The 20,710-nt window shown below is 41.3% G+C and overlaps 1 protein-coding gene across 3 annotated transcripts in view; it reads left to right on the top strand.

Moving 5' to 3' along the window:
• The window catches only part of LGR5 (leucine rich repeat containing G protein-coupled receptor 5), a 126,770-nt gene that overhangs the window by 69,767 nt on the left and 36,293 nt on the right, over positions 1-20,710 (top strand). For 2 of the 3 annotated variants that reach the window (XM_002915612.4, XM_034644122.1), the window contains exons 3-4: positions 3,905-3,976; positions 12,787-12,858. In XM_002915612.4, coding sequence (XP_002915658.2) covers positions 3,905-3,976; positions 12,787-12,858 — 144 coding nt within the window. The remainder of the gene's footprint in view (positions 1-3,904; positions 3,977-12,786; positions 12,859-20,710) is intronic. The other variant, XM_034644123.1, reaches the window with a different exon arrangement.

Genomic DNA, 20,710 nt, shown 5'->3' on the forward strand with positions numbered 1-20,710 from the left:
GGCCTCTGCTGAAACGCCCTCTCAGCAGACAGGCTTCCCTGCCCATCTGGTCTGAAAGACTAGCCTACTGCCCTCCACATTGCTCTCGTGCCCTCGCCTTGATCGTTTTTTTCAGTCTGTTTTGTGTGGTTGTCTTCCTTTGTGTTTTCGTTAATGACCGGCTCTCCACATTAGAAAGGTCACTCTGTGCAGTCAGGGCCTTTACCCATCTGGGGTTCCCTGCTGCGTCTCTGCACTGACGGCAGCACCCACACAGAGCAGGCCCTCTGTAAATACTTGTTGGATCTGCAAAGATTGCTTGAAGAAATGATAAAGTAAATGTCTTCCCACTTCAGCGTGACTGTTGGAAACAGCAGCATGCAATGGCTGTGAGCATTCAGGGTGCCAGCAGCTAGCTCATGATTCAAGGACAAAAGGGAGAGAGAGAGGGGCGCCTGGGTGGCACAGCGGTTAAGCGTCTGCCTTCAGCTCAGGGCGTGATCCCGGCGTTATGGGATCGAGCCCCACATCAGGCTCTTCTGCTATGAGCCTGCTTTTCCTCTCCCACTCCCCCTGCTTGTGTTCCCTCTCTCACTGGCTGTCTCTATCTCTGTCGAATAAATAAATAAATAAATCTTAAAAAAAAAAAAAAAGGGAGAGAGAGAGAGGGGAGTGGATGCTGCAGTTTGGAACATTTTTGCAAACACGGCTTTTTAAGACTGGCATCTGGAAAGGTCTCCAGCAGTGGAGGGGTTTACTAGCCTCGCCAGCTAAAGGATCCTTCAATCAGGGTCTTGTTTGCAGAGGGCAGCTAGGGATCCTACTGACGCTGTCATTCACCCAGAGCGGACGTCGGGGTGAGGGGACAGCTCTGCTCCCTGAAGTCACCCAGGGGCTCGGGTTCCTTCTGCCTCTTTCACTCTTCTTATTTTGCCTTCTTTGGAGTGTTCTCCACACCAGAATCATTAGTGTTGTCTCGCCAGTACCACTTCTGCAGGAATTTCCTGTAATAGACAAAATTGGGGATAAGCAGATTCCTTCTAAGGAGGTGACAAGTGTTTTCACACATCACTTGTGATCACAGCCAGACTTGGTTGCATTACCGTGCCTAGATGCAAGGAAGGCCGGGAAGTGCCGTCTCTAGCTGGGTGACCAGCTAAAACTGGGTGACCACTGCCAAAACTCTGGATAGGGGGAACTATTCTAGAAGGAGGGGGCAATGGGTGCTGGGGACAGTTAGTCATCTCTACTCAAATGATTAGTTGGACGTTTCTGGGGCAGCCTATTCTGTTTCAGACATTATGCAAGGCCCTATAACAGATACAGAGAGAATTCCCACTTTCAGGGGAATGATACGGTCACACAAAGTAGCCAGCAAACCCGTAGAGAGACACAAAGTGTTACCTAAGTGGTTCAAAGTAGAGAGATTGCCCAGCAGTTAGGAAAGGTAAGAAATGAAATTGCTTCGAGAGACAGGAAGGGAGAGGAGGGAGAACATTTTAGATAGAGCAAAGGGCCGGGAGGGAGATGGTGGACGGCACGTCTAAGAAAAGCAAGCCTCATAGTTTCGTCAAGCTACAGCATAGAACACAGATCTGGAAATTATGGAGAGGAAGCTGAGGACTTTGCATTTTTCATTTGGCATGCGACCTGGTGAAGGGTTTTGAATAGGGGAGTGATATAATCAGAGTTGGCTTTACAAAGACGATCAGCGGACACAGAATGAGTGGGCATAGGGAGGGATTCAATGTGGGAGACTAGATAAAAGGCCAGTTGTGATAGTCTAAAGGGGGTTTTCTATTAAGACAACTTTATAGGAAATAAACAAAACACCTCCGAAACCACCCTGGTTAAATATTAGCTGAATTACATGTTATTGACATACATTTATTGAATGCCTCATAAGCTCTAGGCTAGTGGCCTTCAAACTCGTCTGACCATATACAGGAAGAAATCCATTTCTTCCCCTCAATCCAGTTTCACAAACATATTTCGAAACAAAGCTTCCATAAAATGAAATTTTCTACTGGAGTAGAAAATGCAGTCTGTTGTTTTTCTACTCTCTTTTTCTTAATTCTATTCCAAGCCACTAAATTTATTTACAGTTTGAGAAAGACACCTTTAGGCACCATGAGGAAGGCAGGAGTACAACGAAAGAGCTTTATCTGAATCTTAATAAAATTACATTTGTTAAGAGAAGGAAAATAGGCACAAACACAAATAAACCCAAGATGAAACAGAGAGCTCATAGAGTTTAGGAGCTAGAAGGGACCTGAGTGGCTACCTTACCTTACTATTGCATGTAATTCGTGAGAAAATGAAGCTCAGAGGTCTATACGGATTTAACAGCTCACAGCAAGTTGGTGCTGCAAATCCAAAATAGACAAACTTCTTGGCGGGTTCAAGTCCCTTTTATATATTTTAAAATAAAATAAAATAAATAAGGGCAAAATTACAAAAATTGTGACATATTCTCATTCTAAGTCAACTTAATTTGGATTGAGCAAATCATGCTTTCTAATACACACACCAAAAATGCTATTCAGAGGTGCTGCTTACAAGGTAATATTCATTTCAATACTCCCTGCTTACTGTTGGTGGCGTGGACTAGCCCTGGAACACACATGTGACGTTGTATGCTGAATGGCGTATTTCAGTCCCGTCAGTGGAGCTCAGTGGAACTGAATTGTCTTTTATTTGGAGACAATATCAAAATACAGATTTGAAGCTTCTCAGCCCTTCAGGAATAAACACTAGTCAAGTGGGCCCCTCCACCCTTTCCCGCCAACCTCCATCTCCATCAAGAAAACATGGAGGTGTCTTGAGTCCCAGTTTTACCAACCCTTCTACAGTCTGAGCAGCTCCTTAAAAAGTTCTGTGGTCTTCTGAGTCACTGTGTTCTTGGATTGTCCATTTTGTGGAACCATCTAACACCTGAGGTTATGGCTTTGGTGTGACTGCCGGAAAAGTACTGAACCCGGTGCTTTTGGTACCACACCTTGTTCACCTTTTTGCGGATGTTCTCACCTTGACTGTTTATCTGTTAGAAAAATACTACACGCTCTTTAGATTTTACCAATAAATGATGTCGAAACTTTCCATTACGTAAACCATATTAATGTCTTTCATGCTATACACTCTTTATTGTTTTCAATTTTTTAAGGCATTGCTCAATTAAACCGTTGATTAAAGTACTCTACCCTTTCCCGATAGAGTTTGGAAAGAACTGACTGTGAGAGTCTGCATTCTTATTTGCCAGATTTAGCAAGAAAGTTGGGTGTTTTGTGGGATAATTGCAACAGAAATATTCTTATGTTTGAGCATCCTATTTTATTTATGCTTCTAAAGAATAACTGTAAAAATCATGCAGCAATCACAGTTTGACATTACAATTTTTGAAGATTATCGTATGGCGCTAACTTTTGTATAAAATTTTTTAGAAAGGAAAGCTACATATATAGTCTAAACTATTAAATGGTTTATCGTAAAATAGGTAATTTATTATATTTCTTTGTAGGTACTTCTTTTGCCAGCTTTTTGATTAGAAATTTACAGAAGCGGGGCGCCTGGGTGGCACAGCGGTTAAGCGTCTGCCTTTGGCTCAGGGTGTGATCCCGGCGTTATGGGATCGAGCCCCACATCAGGCTCCTCCGCTATGAGCCTGCTTCTTCCTCTCCCACTCCCCCTGCTTGTGTTCCCTCTCTCGCTGGCTGTCTCTATCTCTGTCGAATAAATAAATAAAATCTTTAAAAAAAAAAAAGAAATTTACAGAAGCTTTTCACAAAACAAGGCAAGACAAGGTTGTTTACAGTTGTTTTTGGCATTTGTGGTTTGAACAAAATTCTGTTGCATTTCTTAACAACTAAATGAATTCCACGTGAAGAGAACTATTCTCACTGTCTCTCCTCTCCCTTGAAACCCACAGACGTCTTGCCGGAAACGCTTTGACATACATTCCCAAGGGAGCGTTCGCTGGCCTTTACAGTCTTAAAGTTCTGTAAGTAAACGGGGTCTTATTTGTTGTGTTTCTTTTTTCTTTGTTATATTTCTGATTTTAGTGTCAAGTGGATGTTAATTAACTTGTAAAGACTGAATCCCTCCAATAAGCTATTTGGAACCATAGGCTGATTTATTTAAATCCAAATCTACCTTCCTTGGTACTGTAGGACCGCATTATACCTGGCTGGATTCATGTGTGAAAAAAAGTCCATCTCTCTTATTCTAATTTAATGTCTAAAATTTCCTCTAATGAAGCAACTTATCAACTCAGACTCTTAAGAGAGTATTTCCCTTTCCTTTTGTGTAATGAAGTTGGGGACAGTTCCTTGAATCATTTAGATCACCAAGTGAGTAAATCATTAAGATGCTGACAGGATGAGAGCACACCTCAAACCATTTGTCAAGCTTGTTTCTTTATAATGCTGAGTAAGGATTAACTTAAAAAAAAAAAAACTACCAAGTTTATGTTCCACTTGTGAATAGAGAAAAGCCAAGTGCATAACAGATGCACTGAGTCATTATTTAATTGAGAATTGTTCATTCATTGAGACTTGTAAAAGTGGTTTCCTTAATATTTAATATCCAACTTCCCAGGTCGTTCATCAGAAAACTCATTATTACTGAATACCTCCTGCTTCCAGTCCTATTGCTTAATTTTCTTTCACTTTATTCTGTATAGGAAAAAAAAAATCACCTAGGTAGAGAAAATAGGTAACATAAGTTGAAAGTCATACCAGGAAAATTTTATCTCAGAGAATATCCTGATTTTACTTCATTTCTTTGAGATAAATTTAGGAACTCTAGGGGCGCCTGGGTGGCATAGTGGTTAAGCGTCTGCCTTCGGCTCAGGGCATGATCCCGGCGTTATGGGATCGAGCCCCACATCAGGCTCCTCCGCTATGAGCCTGCTTCTTCCTCTCCCACTCCCCCTGCTTGTGTTCCCTCTCCCGCTGGCTGTCTCTATCTCTGTAGAATAAATTTTTTTAAAAAATCTTTAAAAAAAAAAAAGTTAGGAACTCTAAGAAGGCATTTGATATATTTCTCCTTAATGGAAAGGGGATTTCATTGACCTGAGGGACACATAGGCTATTAGAAAAGCAGTTTTATTTAAATTTAGCATTTTGTTAAAAATCAAATTTAACAGCAGAACGAACCATTTGGTCTGCTTCCATGCTTGAGTTTGGTCCCCCCTACCCTTAACTTGTTTTACTATTAGCCAGAAATATTTTTAAGTTGTCATATTACCAAATCCTAATGTTAATTCATTATGTGGTGAAATTCTGAGCTGTGGCACCAACTCTTTGATGCTCCTGTATCTGCATGAACTCAGCAAAATACTTGGGACCATTCAAAATGCATCATAAATAAATTGAGTTTAGATAAGACGAATAAAATGATGTTTTTTCCATGTAGAGATCTGTACCACAAAGTATTTTGGGTACTTGTTAAATAAATTTTACTAGAATCAGTTATTTTAATTCACTTAACAAAATGTATTTTGGGTGTACTGAGCTAGAGAGAGAGAGAGAGAGAGTGTGTGTGTGTGTGTGTGTGTATGTGTGTGTGTGTACCTGTGTGTGTGTGGCATTGAACAGATGATTGCTAAAAATACAGAGATCGGGGGCGCCTGGGTGGCTCAGTCGTTAAGCGTCTGCCTTCGGCTCAGGGCGTGATCCTGGCGTTCTGGGATCAAGCCCCACATCAGGCTCCCTGCCCCACTGGGAGCCTGCTTCTTCCTCTCCCACTCCCCCTGCTTGTGTTCCCTCTCTCGCTGGCTGTCTCTCTCTCTGTCAAATAAATAAAATCTTTAAAAATATATATATATATAAAGATCAGTAAGTATGGTCCATGCCCTTGAAGAGTTTATAATGTAGTGATAGGTTGTGGGATCAGGATAGTAGGACAAAGACAAACAGTTCTCTGATTCATCTGAAAAGTGTGTCTAAAGATGCATGCAGGACACTGTGGAACTCCAGAGGTTGGGAAACAGTCTGGTCTGATGGTTCAGATTTGGCTTCCTGTAAAAGATAGAGTCCTGGTCCCAGAGATCCTGTGTGTCATGTCAAAAATGCATGGGCATGATCATGTTCTAGGCATGATGAGGAACCAAGGAAAAGTTGAAAGCACGGGAATGGCAGTCTTGGACTTTGCAGTTTAGTTAGATCACTGGCCATGTGAAGGGGGATTTAGAGGAGCAAGGCCCCTGCCAGGAATTGAATTCACTCTTCCTTTTACTTTGCTGACTTAAACACTAATATTCAATGAGCAAATTCAATTGTCAAAATTTTTTTAAGATTGTATTATTTATTTGAGAAAGAGAGAGAGGAGAGAGCGAGAGAGAGCAGGCACAGATGGGCAGGAGGAGCAGAGGGAGAGGGAGAAGCAGGCTTCCCACTGAGGAGGGAGCAGGATGCGGGACTTGATCCCAGGCTCCGGGGATCATGACGTGAGCCGAAGGCAGGTGCTTAACAGACTGCGCCACCCAGGCTGCCCCCAATTGTCCAATATTTTAAAAGTATTTTGGTAAGAGAACAATGATTCTCAACCACAGACACTCTGCCTGCCGCAGAGTGTTTTGGAAATCGGTGGGGACGTCTTTGGTTTTCCAGATGATTGGCATGAAGTCAACTGTCCTGCGATGTGCTACTCAGCCTGGCATAAAGGATTCTCCCGCATCCAATCTGACTTCTGCTGTCCCTCCAGGCCAAATGTAAATCAATAATATTTTCATGCATAAGAATACTGAAAGGTTTTGCAAGAGGTTCTGCATAAGCCTAATGACTTGGACAGGAAAAGTTAAATGGAATAAATATATTCTCTTAAAATCATTGAATAATTCAGTTTGTGCATCCTGTCGGTTTCAGGTATTGTATGATTTCTAACCACATATTTAGTTGAAAATCATGGTAGGGCGGTAGAATGACTTCAAAAACCACCCAGAAAAATTAAAGACACATAACGGTAGAGGTGTAAAACTTCTTTAATTGCCGTTAAATTAGCAGAGAAAGATGAAACGTAAGGATAAGGCTGTCATCGAATTTCATTAGCAGAGATTGCTTAATAAATACTTTATATTTTGGCTTTTAAAAAATTTTAGGGAACAGTCATAAAAATCTATGTTGTGACGATTATGTAATGATTTATTTGTTTGGGGGTGACCTGTTGCTTTTTTAATCTTGCTCTCCCACCATCCAGCCGTGTCTACCACCCAATGTCTATGAAGGCAATATTGTGACATTTCTTTTTCCAATTGGACTTCAATTCCCCGTTGCCTGTAAGCTCTCCAGGACCTCTTGAAGTGTCGGAGAATAAATGCTTGCCTCAGTGTGTGATGGAGCTGTAAGATAGGATAAATGTTCACTGTGATATTTCAACCCTATCTTGTCCTAGCCGAGAATTATTCTGACACTACTCTTTCTGTAAGGAAGTCGTTTGTGAAAATATCCATGCTCATTTGCGAGAGTATAACACTTCCTGATTTTCTCCCCTATAACATCTAAAATTTGTCTTAGCGTGTTATCTTTATTTAGTTTAATAAAGGTTGTTTCCTTCTTTTCCATATAAGTATAGTCTGTTATCTGTCTTAACTCTATTTCTTCTTCTAGTATCCATCTAGACCTCTAATCTCATTTCCCTGTTCTTGTCCAGAATAGCTTCTGATCATGGGGTTTCTCTCGTGCCCAACCTTATTCATTAAAAGGAGAGGCAAACATCTGATTCATTCATAAAGATGTCTGCCATCTGAACATCATGTGTGTAACGATACATGTATCACTTTTTTATAAATTTATTTTATTTGTCCTTCATCATATAGTTAAGGAGGTACATTATACTGACTTTTTTCTTCAAACCGAGCTGTGTAAATAGGCTATATTTTTATGAATTTTATCTAAATATACTAGATGGGGCATTATAAAATATTTGGTATTAAAGGGAGAATTGGGTCCAGTAGGATTGAGACCACAATGCTAGAGGTAAAATGTGGAACAAGACAGCCTGTTTCTATGCTCACGGCAACTCTTTCCAATGTTCCATAAAGTCCGAAAGTCATTGGAAGAAAGAAATAACCGATTACAGTATAGCATGGTAAGAAAGGTAATATAAAAATTATATTCACCTGGGTCCCTGACCAGCATAAAGAGGGTAAGGAGGGCATTTGATTAAAAAAAAAGAGAGAGAGAGAGAGAGAATAGTAACCCGGTCCATTAAGAAAAGGAAGATAGCAATAGCCCTCCTTGCTAGGACTCTGTTATATCTGAAATCTTGCTACTATGAACTCTGAAAGATCACTAATATTTAAGATTACCCCTGTATAGTGGTCTCATAAAAAAAAATAAGTTATTGGTTCTGTATTGCAAAATACCCAGTCCAGTGGAATTCCAAAGCAGGCTCTCTTCAACCAAGGTTCATTTTCTCTTGTAAGCCATTGAGTCAAGGAACGGCTTCTCATCCTGCCCCCAGCACCAGAGCCAAAGCCACGTGGAGGTGATGACTAAAACTAACCAGGGAAAAGTACAAGTAGCCAAAATTCTCTCATTCCCACGTAGACTTACAACAGAGTCTCAGCAGTCACTTGATATCTAAACACAGAACAATTAAGCAGAAGGAATACCAAAGGATCAAGCCATCGACTGTGATGAAGTCCCCTTGTAACATATGATTTCATCTCCCTCTGCTGTACTTTACCTGTTCTCAATTAGCCCTGTTGGCAAAAAGGATAACCAAACATTGTGTTTTTAAGAAGCATGGGATGCTATAGGAAATAATGAATATTTTAAATTTTAAATAATTTAAATATATTTAGATTTTTAATACATTTAAAAATAAATTTTAAAGCATTTTTAAAATTTTTAAATCAGGGAAGGAAATTAAGAAAGTATACAACCATCCTTTGTCTCTAGAGAAAGTGTTTTATTTTCTTTTCTCACTCATATGCAGATGATAAAAACTAATCTAAAAGTTCCTAAACCCATATTCAGATTCCGGTGCTTTCTGCTTATATTCCATGCACTGAATAAAGGAGTATTTGCAAAAGAAATCAGCAGCCATGTTGTGAATGCTTTCTGTTTTAATTGCACTCCGTAGTGCTATAAAGCCTTTAATTGTTTTGTCTCCCACTAGGATATCTTAAACAAAAACAGAATTTCCTAATTAACTCACTGGAGACCTATAAGGATATAATGGAGATAACTTGCTCTTGTTTTGTCATTTAAAAGTAATTAAACAGAAGTTATTTTAGGAAGAGATCAGAACTTAAGTGATTTTTTTAAATCATATTTTTGGTATTTTACTAGTAGAAGTAGTTCAAAAGTTAAATTGCTGAGAGGTAGTTCAGGAGTAGTTTAAGAATTATCATTAGCAAAGCTCGCTTAAGTTCTGTTTTCCAAAACCAGATACATAAAACTTTGGGGAGAGTTTGCAACTATTTAATGAAGGAAAACCATCTGAATATCTCTTATCCTCTGCTCCAAGTTTCCAATTTTTTAGGAAGTCCACATTTTAATAGTTTCACTGTTTGGTTACCATAGCATAGAAGGACTATTCAATAAATACTTTATAGAATAATATATTACTTACAAAGTTTAGACATCAATTAAGTCCATTATCTGTGGCTTACCATCATTTAAATTTATCACTCAATTAGTGAGTGACTTAGAAAACATCTCTGTGGAGTTAAAATTATATAATATATTAAGACTACTTAGAAAAGTGTAAAATAACCTAGAAATGTAAAATCTTAATATTCAGGTAAATTATGCAAAATATGGAATTCAAGCTACAATTTTCCCAATTCCTTAACAGGTATGTGAAGTGTGAGATCTTCCTAAAACTTGACTTTGCTCCAAAGGAACCAATACATTTGACACTCTCTGACTTATGAAATGTTAATTGAATTCAAGTTTAATAATGAAATTATTTCAGTAAACTATTTGGAATACAAGTAACGTAATTCTATTCTTTATTAAACAGAATCTCAGACATAATAAGAAAAGTATAAATGTTATGACCTCTAAGTATTTTTCATGTCTTAGTTGTATATGAACTCATATTTTATAAACACCTTCATATTTTAATCCTCAAACATCTTATCAATCAGATGATCTTATTCTATCCCCATTATACAGATAAATGACCAAGGGTCAGGGAGATTAAATGGTTTGCTCCCTAAGACTCAAAACTTAGGCCTTATCTCCAAGTTCAATGTAGCCTCAAGTTTCGGTGAAAATATGCTACCAGAAAGCACTTGGTGTAGCACAGGGAGATTCTCAGTGTGTGGCACCTTGCCCTTCAGCCTCAGTATCATCTGGAAGTCGGTTAGAAATGAGCATTCTCTGGCTCCTACCCAGACGTACTGAACCAGAAACTTTGCGGGTGGGGCCCAGCAAGCTGGGTCTTAACAAGACTTCCAGTGAAGTCTGATGAACCCTGAAGTCTGAGAACCACTAGAACAGATTTTTTATTTTCTGGTTAATGAAAATGTCATATCCAGTACGATCTCATGATATTGTTAGTTTCGACAAGGAGTCTATCAATTCACACAAAAAGGGCCAACCTTTATGGAATGCTTACCATGCATCAGGGATTGTTCTGTGTATGTTCACTCATGGGATCATCACAGTAAGCCCTTGGGTGGGTATTGTTATTGGTCACTGAGATGTGGAGAAATTGGATGATTTCCCCAAGGCCACACTGCTAGTGGCAGGGAAGAGGTAGACAGATTCGAGAACCCATACTCTTACCCATACCTTAATCATACCACACACCATACAATCTGAGAATCTGGACATTCAGCAAATATGCCTCAAGAGAATGCTGCACGGTGCAGTGGAACGTTCATCGAGTTTGGAGTTAGACAAACCTGGGGCTGGATCCCAACTAGTCATCTCATGAAAAGAAACTTCCATTGTGGAGAGGAGAGAACCAGGCACGTAAGCTTGTAACCTCATAAGCGGAAATATTTCTGTAAAATGTCTGCTTTCCTAAAATAGTCTTCTGCCTCTGGCTTACATAGACCATGAAATACAGGGGAAATGGCTGCAAAATTATGGTGTTATAAACATTTATGAATAAGATAGCAAAATACAAGGAATCTAATGGGAATTTTTTTCCTTGCTATTTCCCTACTAGCAATGATACGCTTTTATTTCATTGTTACCAGGTGTTTCTGTTCTGTAGTCCTCGTGTTCTGAAAAGAACAGTGGAATCCGGGTGAGCAAAAGTGCAATACTTCACAAAAAGAATTTAATTTCTGTTAAAATATGACCACTCACACAAGAAGAGAGAAGATTTTTAATAGCCTCCTGCTGTAACCATATTTCCATTTTGTCTAATTTATATAGTCAGCAGAGTGATCCTTTAAAAACATAAATAAAACAAGTGTTGGTGAGGATGTGGAGAAAGGGGAACACTTGTACACTGTTGGTGGGGTAGTCAATCGGAACAGCCTCTGGGGAAAACAGTATGGAGGTTCCTCAGAAATTAAAAACAGAAATACCATATGTTCCAATTATTCCACTATTGGGTATTCACCCATAGAAAACAAAAACACTAATTTGAAAAGATATATGCACCCCTGTCTTTATTGCAGCATTATTTACAATAACCAACATATGAAAGCAGCCCAAGTGTTCATCAATAGATGAATGGATAAGGAATGTGTGTGTGTGTGTGTGTGTGTGTGTGTGTGTGTGTGTGTGAGAGAGAGAGAGAGAGAGAGGGAGGGAGGGAGGGAGGGGAGAGAGAATATTATGCAGCCGTGAAAAAGATGAGATCGTGCCATTTGAGACCCCATGGATAGACTTAGAGAGTATTATGCTAAGTGAAATAAATCAGACTGACAAAGACAAATACCACATGATTCCACTCATAAGTGGAATCTGAAAAAAATGAATAAACAAACAAAAAGCAGAATCAGACCTGTGAATACAGAGGACAAACTGATGATTGCCAGAGGGGAGTGGTGGGTGGAGATGGTAAGCAAAGCCAGTGAAGGGGAGTAGGAGATACTGGCTTCCAGTAGTGGGATGAATAAGTTGCAGGAACGAAAAGCAGAGCATAAGGAATACAGTCAGTGATATTGTAACAGTGACATACGGGGACAGATGGTCGCTACACTTGTGATGAACATAGCATAATGTAGAAACTTGTACACCTGAAACTAATGTTACATTGTATGTCAACTATACTCAAATTTTTAAAAAGGAAAAAAACATAAATAAGATCATATTATTTCCCTACATAAACCCTTCAACAAGAGTTTCTCATCACACTTGAAGCCTCACTGTGGCCTGTGGCAAGTCCTGAGATGGCCTCAGTTTCTCCCAGCCTCTTGCTCTCGCTCACTCCTCCTCACAAGTGATCCTTTGCTGCTCCTTGAATGGGGCAAACAAGCTCCGGCCTCTGGGCCTTTGCATATACTCCTCCCTCTTCTCAGAAATTCTTCGCAGACGTTCACAGGATTTGCTCCATGACTCCATTCTGCTTTCCACTCAAGTATCACTTCCTAAGAAAGATCTTCCCTGACCACCTTTAAAATAAAAATCTCACCTCTTGTGGCCATCCAACCCAAATCCATGTTTTATTTTTTATTCATAGTACCCATCACTTGTCCAATGTTATGGAAGCACCATTAATTTTTCATTGTCTTTCAGTCCACACAGGAACTTAAGCTCCCCAAGGGCCAAGACTTGGTCTGAAGCTCTGCTGTTTCCCTGACGCCTAGAACGGTGCCTGACACTGCTATGGCCAGTTATTATTAATTATTGTGGACCTTCTTTAACGTTTTTCTTCATTTGTTTTCATGCGCAGTATGCTGCAGAATAACCACCTAAGACAGGTACCGACGGAAGCTCTGCAGAATTTGCGAAGCCTGCAGTCCCTGTAAGTATCAGTCGCGAATGTTCTCAGGATCAGTCTGGGAAGGAGCCCTAAAATGTCCAAATGACCATTTTAATAAACTCCTTCGTTGGGGGACCATACCTAAATAAGTTGTGAATGAGACTTCGTTAGAGCAACAATCCTTCGAATCCTCATTAAACAATGTGTGTGGGAGGGCCCAGTGTTGGAGTTTGGAGTTTCAGGTCAGGCACTCAGTCACAGCACCTGCAGTGAAAAGCCTCTTTGATATGCCGGTATCACAGGACAGAACGTCCAGAATCTTGCCCTGCCTTCCCCTATAATATTTTAGTTCTGAGGTTCAAATCAGAAATACTGCTTTCTCCTTTTATCTAGAAAAAGGAGTGTCACAATCTAGACATCTTGGCATTTTCAATTTATTCTGTTTTTAGATGATCTGAGCTGCCTTGTAGTAAAATATTTGCTGGGTCCAATAAAGATTTAAATTTTAAAGTTCTGTGTGTATATCAGGGGTCCTCATATCCGTCAACTAAGATCTAAGGGTATGTCTTAAAGCCTTACGGCACAATTTGCCCATCGCCACACACAGACATACAAACATACTCACAGACAATCCCACAGACACACTCACACATACCTCAGAGTCACACACAGACATACCCACAGACATAATATAGGGGTGGTGTTATTATTCCTTATTCTGAACACACAAGTTTCCTGTCAGGAGTTTCCACTCTTCGTTGATTTAGAATCTCTGAGTAAATAAAAATTAGTTATTTCTCACAAAAAGCTGGGTGTTTTAGAGCTTGGGGTGTAAGGTGTAGGCAGTTGCTTACAGTGACTATTTGGCAAGACTATGCCACGAGCCGTTGGTTAGTAAATCGTCATCTCATCAGAACGTATAAGTGTTTACAATACATTGCGTGATTTCCAGTACGTGTGTGTAATATCTCCTTTTATCCTACTTATACCAGAAGTCCTCATCTGTCAAACAAAATACTGGTTTCTGGTCTAGAATGATGAGGGAGATAGATGCATAAAAAAGCCAAATAAATATTGCAGACTCTAGCTGAAAAGTATTATAAAGAATCCATCTATTAATAATTGGGGCGCCTGGGTGGCTCCGTTGTTCGAGCATCCAACTCTTGATTTTGGCTCAGGTCACGATCTCAGGGTTGTGAGATCGAGCCCTATGTTGGGCTCCACCCTCAGAGGGGAGTCTGGTTAAGATTCTCTCTCTCTCTTTCTCCCTCTGCCCCTCCCCCTCTCCCTCTCAAAAAAAGAAAAGAAAGAAAGAAAGAAAAAAGGAATCCATCAGTTAATAATTACATATAGTTTGCTTAATGCCTTTTACTGAGGGGATACAAGAGAAGGAGGAATGTGAGATTGAAGATGATACTTTCCTCCTTTGATCTTTTTTTTTTCCAATGAAAGCAAATCTGTGCTTGAGACCATTTTAAGCTTTTTAGTCCAGTCAAACAAAGTGACTTCCTAGGTTTTCACGGGCCTATAGATAAACAAGCCCACAAGGGCCCCTTTGTGGCCTGGGACAGGTCTGTTGCATTTTCAGGGGCTCCCTAAAGCCATCACAGTATCACTCCCCCTTTGTTGCACCAGCGTTTTCCTGAAGGAAAGAAGCAGTCAGAGAGGCCAGGCGCTCTCAAGTGGGGCTGTCTGTGTAAGGGCACAGGGTCTGGGGGCCGCATTGAAAAATGAGATAATGGCAGCGGCCAATGGGAACTTTAAACAGCTGTGAGGCAGAAGATACAAGGATAAGAGTTTGTAACCAAAAGCCACTATCAGCTGAAAGAAGATCACAAACAGAACACACACAGAAGTGGACTCTTGGAGAAAGAGAAAACCATGAATCTTTTGTTCATGCAAACTGGGTGGTGCCTGTCTGATAAAGGTGTTCAGATTTGGTTTCTTACCTTCTCGATATTTACTGTTCACCAGGTGTCTCTTGCATTATGGTTTCTGATTCACAAAAAACAATTGTGTTTGAAACCTTATAAGTATGTGTTCCCTGTGAAAAAGCCAAGGGTTAACTTTCTGTTACGATGGTTATCGCATCGAGATAGACACTCGAACCCCAGTGCTCACTGAATTTTATCGGCCGGCTGTGTAATGTTTGTCCCGCGGTCCCTTTGCCCGGAGCACAGACGGACCCGTGCGAGGTGCTGAGTGTTGGCAGTGCGTGCTCTCATGCCACATCTTCTCACATCCTTTGTGCTGCTTTGATACCAGAATGAAGATTTGGGAGAAAGTATCATGAACATAGACTGCGCCACCAACCACACAGACACTGTATTGTACCAGCTGAAGGGGCCCCCTGACCGGGTTTGCAGGTTGGGGCCACAGCGATCCCTTTTAAAGTTTTACTGTTGTCCCAGATTCAAGGTGCTTAATAGTACCTCTCCTGTTTCCTTTAAGCGGATCCAAAAACGAAAGCATTAGTTTTGAGAGGAGTGGTCATCACACACATATTCCCTATCCACTCTCCATTCATTTCCCTTCGAGCTGCTTCCCTGTAGATGTGAATAACAAAGAGATTGACACCTGTCTTCTCCGTGCTGCCCGCACCCGCACCCGGCAGGCCTCCGCTCAGTCCCAAGGCTCTTCTTGCACTCCAGTCAAGCCCTTAGCCTGTCCTTCAGCCCTTCTGCTCACGGTTCCTCTTTTTTCTCTCTCCGGAAGTCACTCAATTTCTCTTCGCTTGGTTCTTTTCCTTGCGTTATACATTTGCACTCTAAGCGGCGCTCGGCACTCCACGGGAGCCGTGAGCGCATCAGCCCTGTGCCTGCCTGGCCTTGTCATTTCCAAGGGGGGGCTTCTCAACCCTGAATGCAAAGAGGAATCATCCGGAGAGGCCCGAAGCCTGAGGCTTCACCCTCCAAGTGTTTTCTAACTGGTTCGATCATAACATGAAGTGCTTTTTAAATGAGAATTGGGAAGACCAGTGTCCTGCAGCATTCCTGCGGGTGTTGGGCAGATACTCTCCTAAACCATTTTCAAACCTGAAATCATAAGATCCAAACTTTGCATTCCAGGATGAACTCATAATGTTTTTAGAATATGAAATAAGAGTCAGCAGTTGCATTGCTTGTGTTTAATTGAAATAGCTCACTTCTGCCTATTAATTCTATGGACAGCCTGGGGCCGATAAAGATAGGAGACCACACGCTGTGTGTTATCCTGCGATCCAAATGTGTTCATCCCAGCACCGGCACCCCTGAGACCTCCGGAGCGCTGGGCCTCATCTCTGTCCCCCTTAATCAAAACCTTCATTTGAACAAAACCCTCAGGGGATTGGTGTGGCCACTGCATTTGAGAAATGAACATTTTTATTGTTCTATGACACTAGCAAGTGGTCTACAAACCAAAAGTGGCTGATAACTACTGAAATAGCTCTTAGGTATACTTTGCTCCACCATATTGATTTGGCTGCATTGACTATAGTTTAAGAAACTTTATAGGCTAAAATTGGTAACATTGCTGTGAGCAAGGAACGAATTGGACTCTTGTTTCAAGAGATGCAATTTTCATTTATTTTATATAAACAAAAGTTATTTGGCTTTGTTCGTAATGAAAACACATTAAATAGGCACATTTGTGTTCTTGTAATTCTCTCGTGATGCTTACAAGTCGCTTACATAAACAGCAGGAGGTCAAGCCCGTGTGCCAGAGCCCGGTAGCCCAGAGCCTGCCCCTGTACAGTGTGTCCATTTGCTCCTGACACGGTAATGACTGCCCAGACACCAGTTGGCTTTTTTGTAATGTAATCAAATATAACTTAATTTCCTTTCTGTTTTTTGGGAAGGGAATAGGAAATGTAATCAGAATTCACAATGAGTTGTATTTCACCAAGAAACTTTTGGCATAATAGTCATTTGAGGATCGGGTTCAGATTACAGTGATTTGATGGAGGCTGGAAACTTAACCCTCCCATGCCTTCACACCTTTGTATTTGTAGTTAAGAAATCGGTCTCTGAAAAAAAAATCACTGCTTCATTTGTGGACAGTCGTTAATGACGTTCAGTCATCTCACTGTTATCAGTGAAGTCCAAGGTGATCAAAGAGAATGATGTATTCATGTTTGTCCAGTATTATTGTATACATGTTAGTTTTCATTCCAAGTTTGCACTAGAGAAACCAGTTGGGTTGGTACATAGAAAATAAGAGAATTAGTTGTATCTTTAGTGTTGTCTCTATTCTCCAATCAGCTGATGTTCATCTTCAGAGTAAAAGACATTGTTTTAAAACCGAAGAAGAGCATAAAACTCCTGCCTGGAACAGGATCTGCCCGCGCATCTTGTGATCTCAGCGTCAGGGCTGCGGACTCCAGCCCTGAACCCTGGGAAATGTTAGTAACTTCATTCATTGTGGGGTTTTGCTGATAACAGTCCTAAAAGAGAGTAAGCGAGAGGAAGATGAGGAGGAAGAGGCAGGACTCATAGTGCTGAGCAGAAAGTCAGGCAAGCCTAGAACCAGCCAGTTTTATCCCTCTAATATCCAGGAGCCTATTCGATTTCAGACCTTAGACAAAGAATGGGAAGGAAGTAACAAAAGACAAGGTGGTGTAAGCAGACAAAAAGAAAGCAGAATGAGGTAACCAAGAGGATAAGTTTAAAAGATCAAAGGGGTTAAAAAAAAAAAAAAACAATGGTTTTGGTATTAGTGACGTTATCCCTTTCACTAAAAGAGTCTCCGGAAAGAGAAATTACAAGCTTACACAATGAAAATGCATGTTCGATAAATAAAAATTTGGTTTAGCATGTTTTTTCACCAAGTGCCAGCATATCAAGTATGCCTTGGAATGAAGTGGACTTAGACGGTCTAGAGGCCAAGTGTTTTGTCTGTTGCACTGTTAGGAGTTCACTTCATAGAACCATGTGCAAAGCGGTACCCAATGAATTGTTATGAGGAGAAGTTTTCCTTGTCTCCCTCCCCCCATTTAAACAGGAGACAAAAACTATTTTCAAAGGTAAAGTCCTTCCCATGCAATGTTTATAGCAAGTCAGAGCACAGTCCTCAGAATCGTATATGAAAGAAAACGTGAATACTTAATGCCAGACCCCTGCACGAGGGTTTCTTACAGCAGGTTATCTGCCAGCACCCTGATCAAACCCCATATAGGGACAGTCCTATCAGGTAGATAAATAAGCGGGAACGTAGGTGTTGTCCCTGAGAAGTCAAATACCACTTTTCTCAGTTTTGTGATGAGAAACGAAGGTTCCCTTTGGAAAGTAGGTTAAGCTCTTGGGAGAAGCTAAAGGGGTGACACCGATGGGAAGGTTCATTGTGAAGAGGGCAAAACATTTCCCCCTCTTCGGGGTAGGTGATGTCTGGAAGGGGCTGTAAAAAGGCGCATGACGAAGCAGTAAAGCGTGGGAACACAGCCAGGACGAAATCAGAAACACCGAGGTGTTAAACGCCTGTGGTTATAAAAGCAGCAGCCCCTGCTATTTATGAAGCCCTTTTGCCTAGAAAGTTCCCTGCATCTTCAAAGCAGCCTCCCGAGGCTGAGATGATCCTTTCTTCGGTGAGGAGGAGGCAAAGAGCTCAAAGAGTTTCGATGACCTCCTCAAGGTCATAGGGCTAGTAATGGAGTCAGTCAGGCTAGAGATGAGTCTGGGAGAAGAGCTCTGGTCTTTTTAGCTCCAAAATCTGCCCATGTTACCACCACGCTATCTTGCCCCCCTCCAAAATCCACAGCTGAGAATGGGCACACAGCAGGTGCACTAATGTGAGGGAAAGGAGCCTGACAGAACCCCACCTTCCCTCTAGACCTATGTTGTGAAGGTTTACAAAGAGAAAGAAACTAGTAACGCTGCAGGACAGAAGTAAATAAGTTGAAGAAGGGAAGAGAACAGTATTATTAAAGAGTGGGCCCGTCAGCCTTTTTGTAGTGTTTCCGTATGCATTCGGTTGTCTGTTCCCTCATTACCTGTGAGCTAGGATTTGTCTCCACTTTCTGGATAAGGAAACTGTGTAAGAAAAGTCTTGTCCCTATTGCAAAGGTGAAAGTTGATTAGACAAAGACAAGAGGGAAGAACATTCGAGACGAGGAAAGTAGGTTGCACCACCTTGTATTGGATAGGGGAGAGAGGCAGGAGGTTAGTCCATCAGGGAACAGAAACAAGGTCCGTGCGGCTGAAGCAGGAAGAGAGAGTGTGGAAGAAGCCCAAGAGGAGTTTAGCAAGGCAGGTGGGGTCAGGCACCTTGAAAGCCATTCGGGACATGCCAAGGATTTTAGTCTTCATCGTAAAAGCAGTGGGAATCCACTGGAGGAGTTTAGGCAGGAAAGGGCATGATCTGATCTGTGTTACTGGAAGAGTCTAGGAGAGAAAGGAGAGCTTTGTCAGGATTGGGTCAGTGGAGATGGTGAAAGGGAAATGGATTTGAGAAATCTTTAGATGAAGTTACCGGTATTTGGTAATGAATTGGTGATGAAGAAAGAAGGAGGAGGAGGTGTCAAGGACGATTCCTTCATTTCTGGTTTCTATAACCGTGTGCTTAATGAAGCCCATCACTGAGACAAGAGAGAGGGCTACAACTGGGGAAAATAGGGGGGACATAATGAGTTTGGTCTTGAACGTGTGTGTTTATGGAGGAACGAACTAAGAAGTGTCACATAGACAGCTTGAAATCTAGAGCTGGATCTCAAAGAAAAGTAGAATTTAGGTTAGGTCCTCCTACCATACATTTCCCTTCACCTGACACCTCATTGTAATGATTTGATTGTCTGACTACACGTTAGAAAACATGCTCCATAAATGTGGGATCAACGTGTTCAGGAAACAGTCTCCATGTCTACCTGGTTTGCTGTTAGCTTTGTTAGCTCTCCAGCACCAGGAGCAAGACCTGCAGAAAACACACTCAAGAAATAGTTATTCAATTTACTGACATCTGCTCGGGAACAGCTTATCTCCCCCAGTTTGACTGTAGCCCATATTCACTGATCTCTCTGGCTCCAAACTCTTATCTCTGTGCCTGGCTTTTTCCCACCAGCCCTTCCTGAGCTGAGAGTTGGACCCCAATGGTTTCTTCAGGGATTTTGGAGTCAATCTGTCTGCAAGATTTAGTTTTCCATTGTCTTAGCTGAGGACTCTCGCTCTAAGAATTCTAGAGTTCAGGGCAAACTGGTGGTTGCCAGATGGCCGGGGGGGGGGGCGTTTGGTAGGGGTGGGGATGGGCAAAATAAGTGAAAGGGATTAAGAGGGACAAATTTCCAGTTGTAAAATAAATAAGTCACGGAGGTGAAAAGTACAGTGTAGGAAATGTAATCAGTAATATTGTAATAACGTGGTATGGTGACAGATGGTGACTACAACTTACTATGGTGAGCATTGAGTAGTGTGTAGAACTGTTAAATCACTATGTCGTACACCTGAAACTAATATTGCATTGTCTGTCAACTATTACCGCAATAGTAATTTTTTTTTAAAGGAGTAGGGTTCAGGGAAGAACCATAATGCTAAGTCCTGTAGGGTTGATGAGATTCAGACAGGCAGGAAGCAGGAGATGCTCGTGAATGCAAGGCCCAGAAGTCCTGTGGGAAGGAGCTAAGAAGAGACAGCTTGACTGGGACCGAGAAATAAGAGGAAAGTGTGGCTAGATAAGGTGGATGGTGAACTTTGAGTATCAGATGGGAAGTTTGGGTTTGAAGGGACGGTGATGTGGCAGAACCATGGATTCCTACCAGGGGAATGACACAGAGCGCAGTTGGAGGGAGATTAATCTGGCAGCAGTCTGCAGGATTAATTGAAGAGATAAGAGATCAAAGGCAAAAGGATCAGCTCACAGACTGTTGCAGTAATGCAGGTGTTAAGAGATAAGAGACTTAACTAGACAGTGGAAGTGGAGAGTTTTGGAG

This window comes from Ailuropoda melanoleuca, chromosome 15 (assembly GCF_002007445.2).
Source record: "Ailuropoda melanoleuca isolate Jingjing chromosome 15, ASM200744v2, whole genome shotgun sequence".
In the NCBI taxonomy this organism is placed as follows: domain Eukaryota; kingdom Metazoa; phylum Chordata; class Mammalia; order Carnivora; family Ursidae; genus Ailuropoda; species Ailuropoda melanoleuca.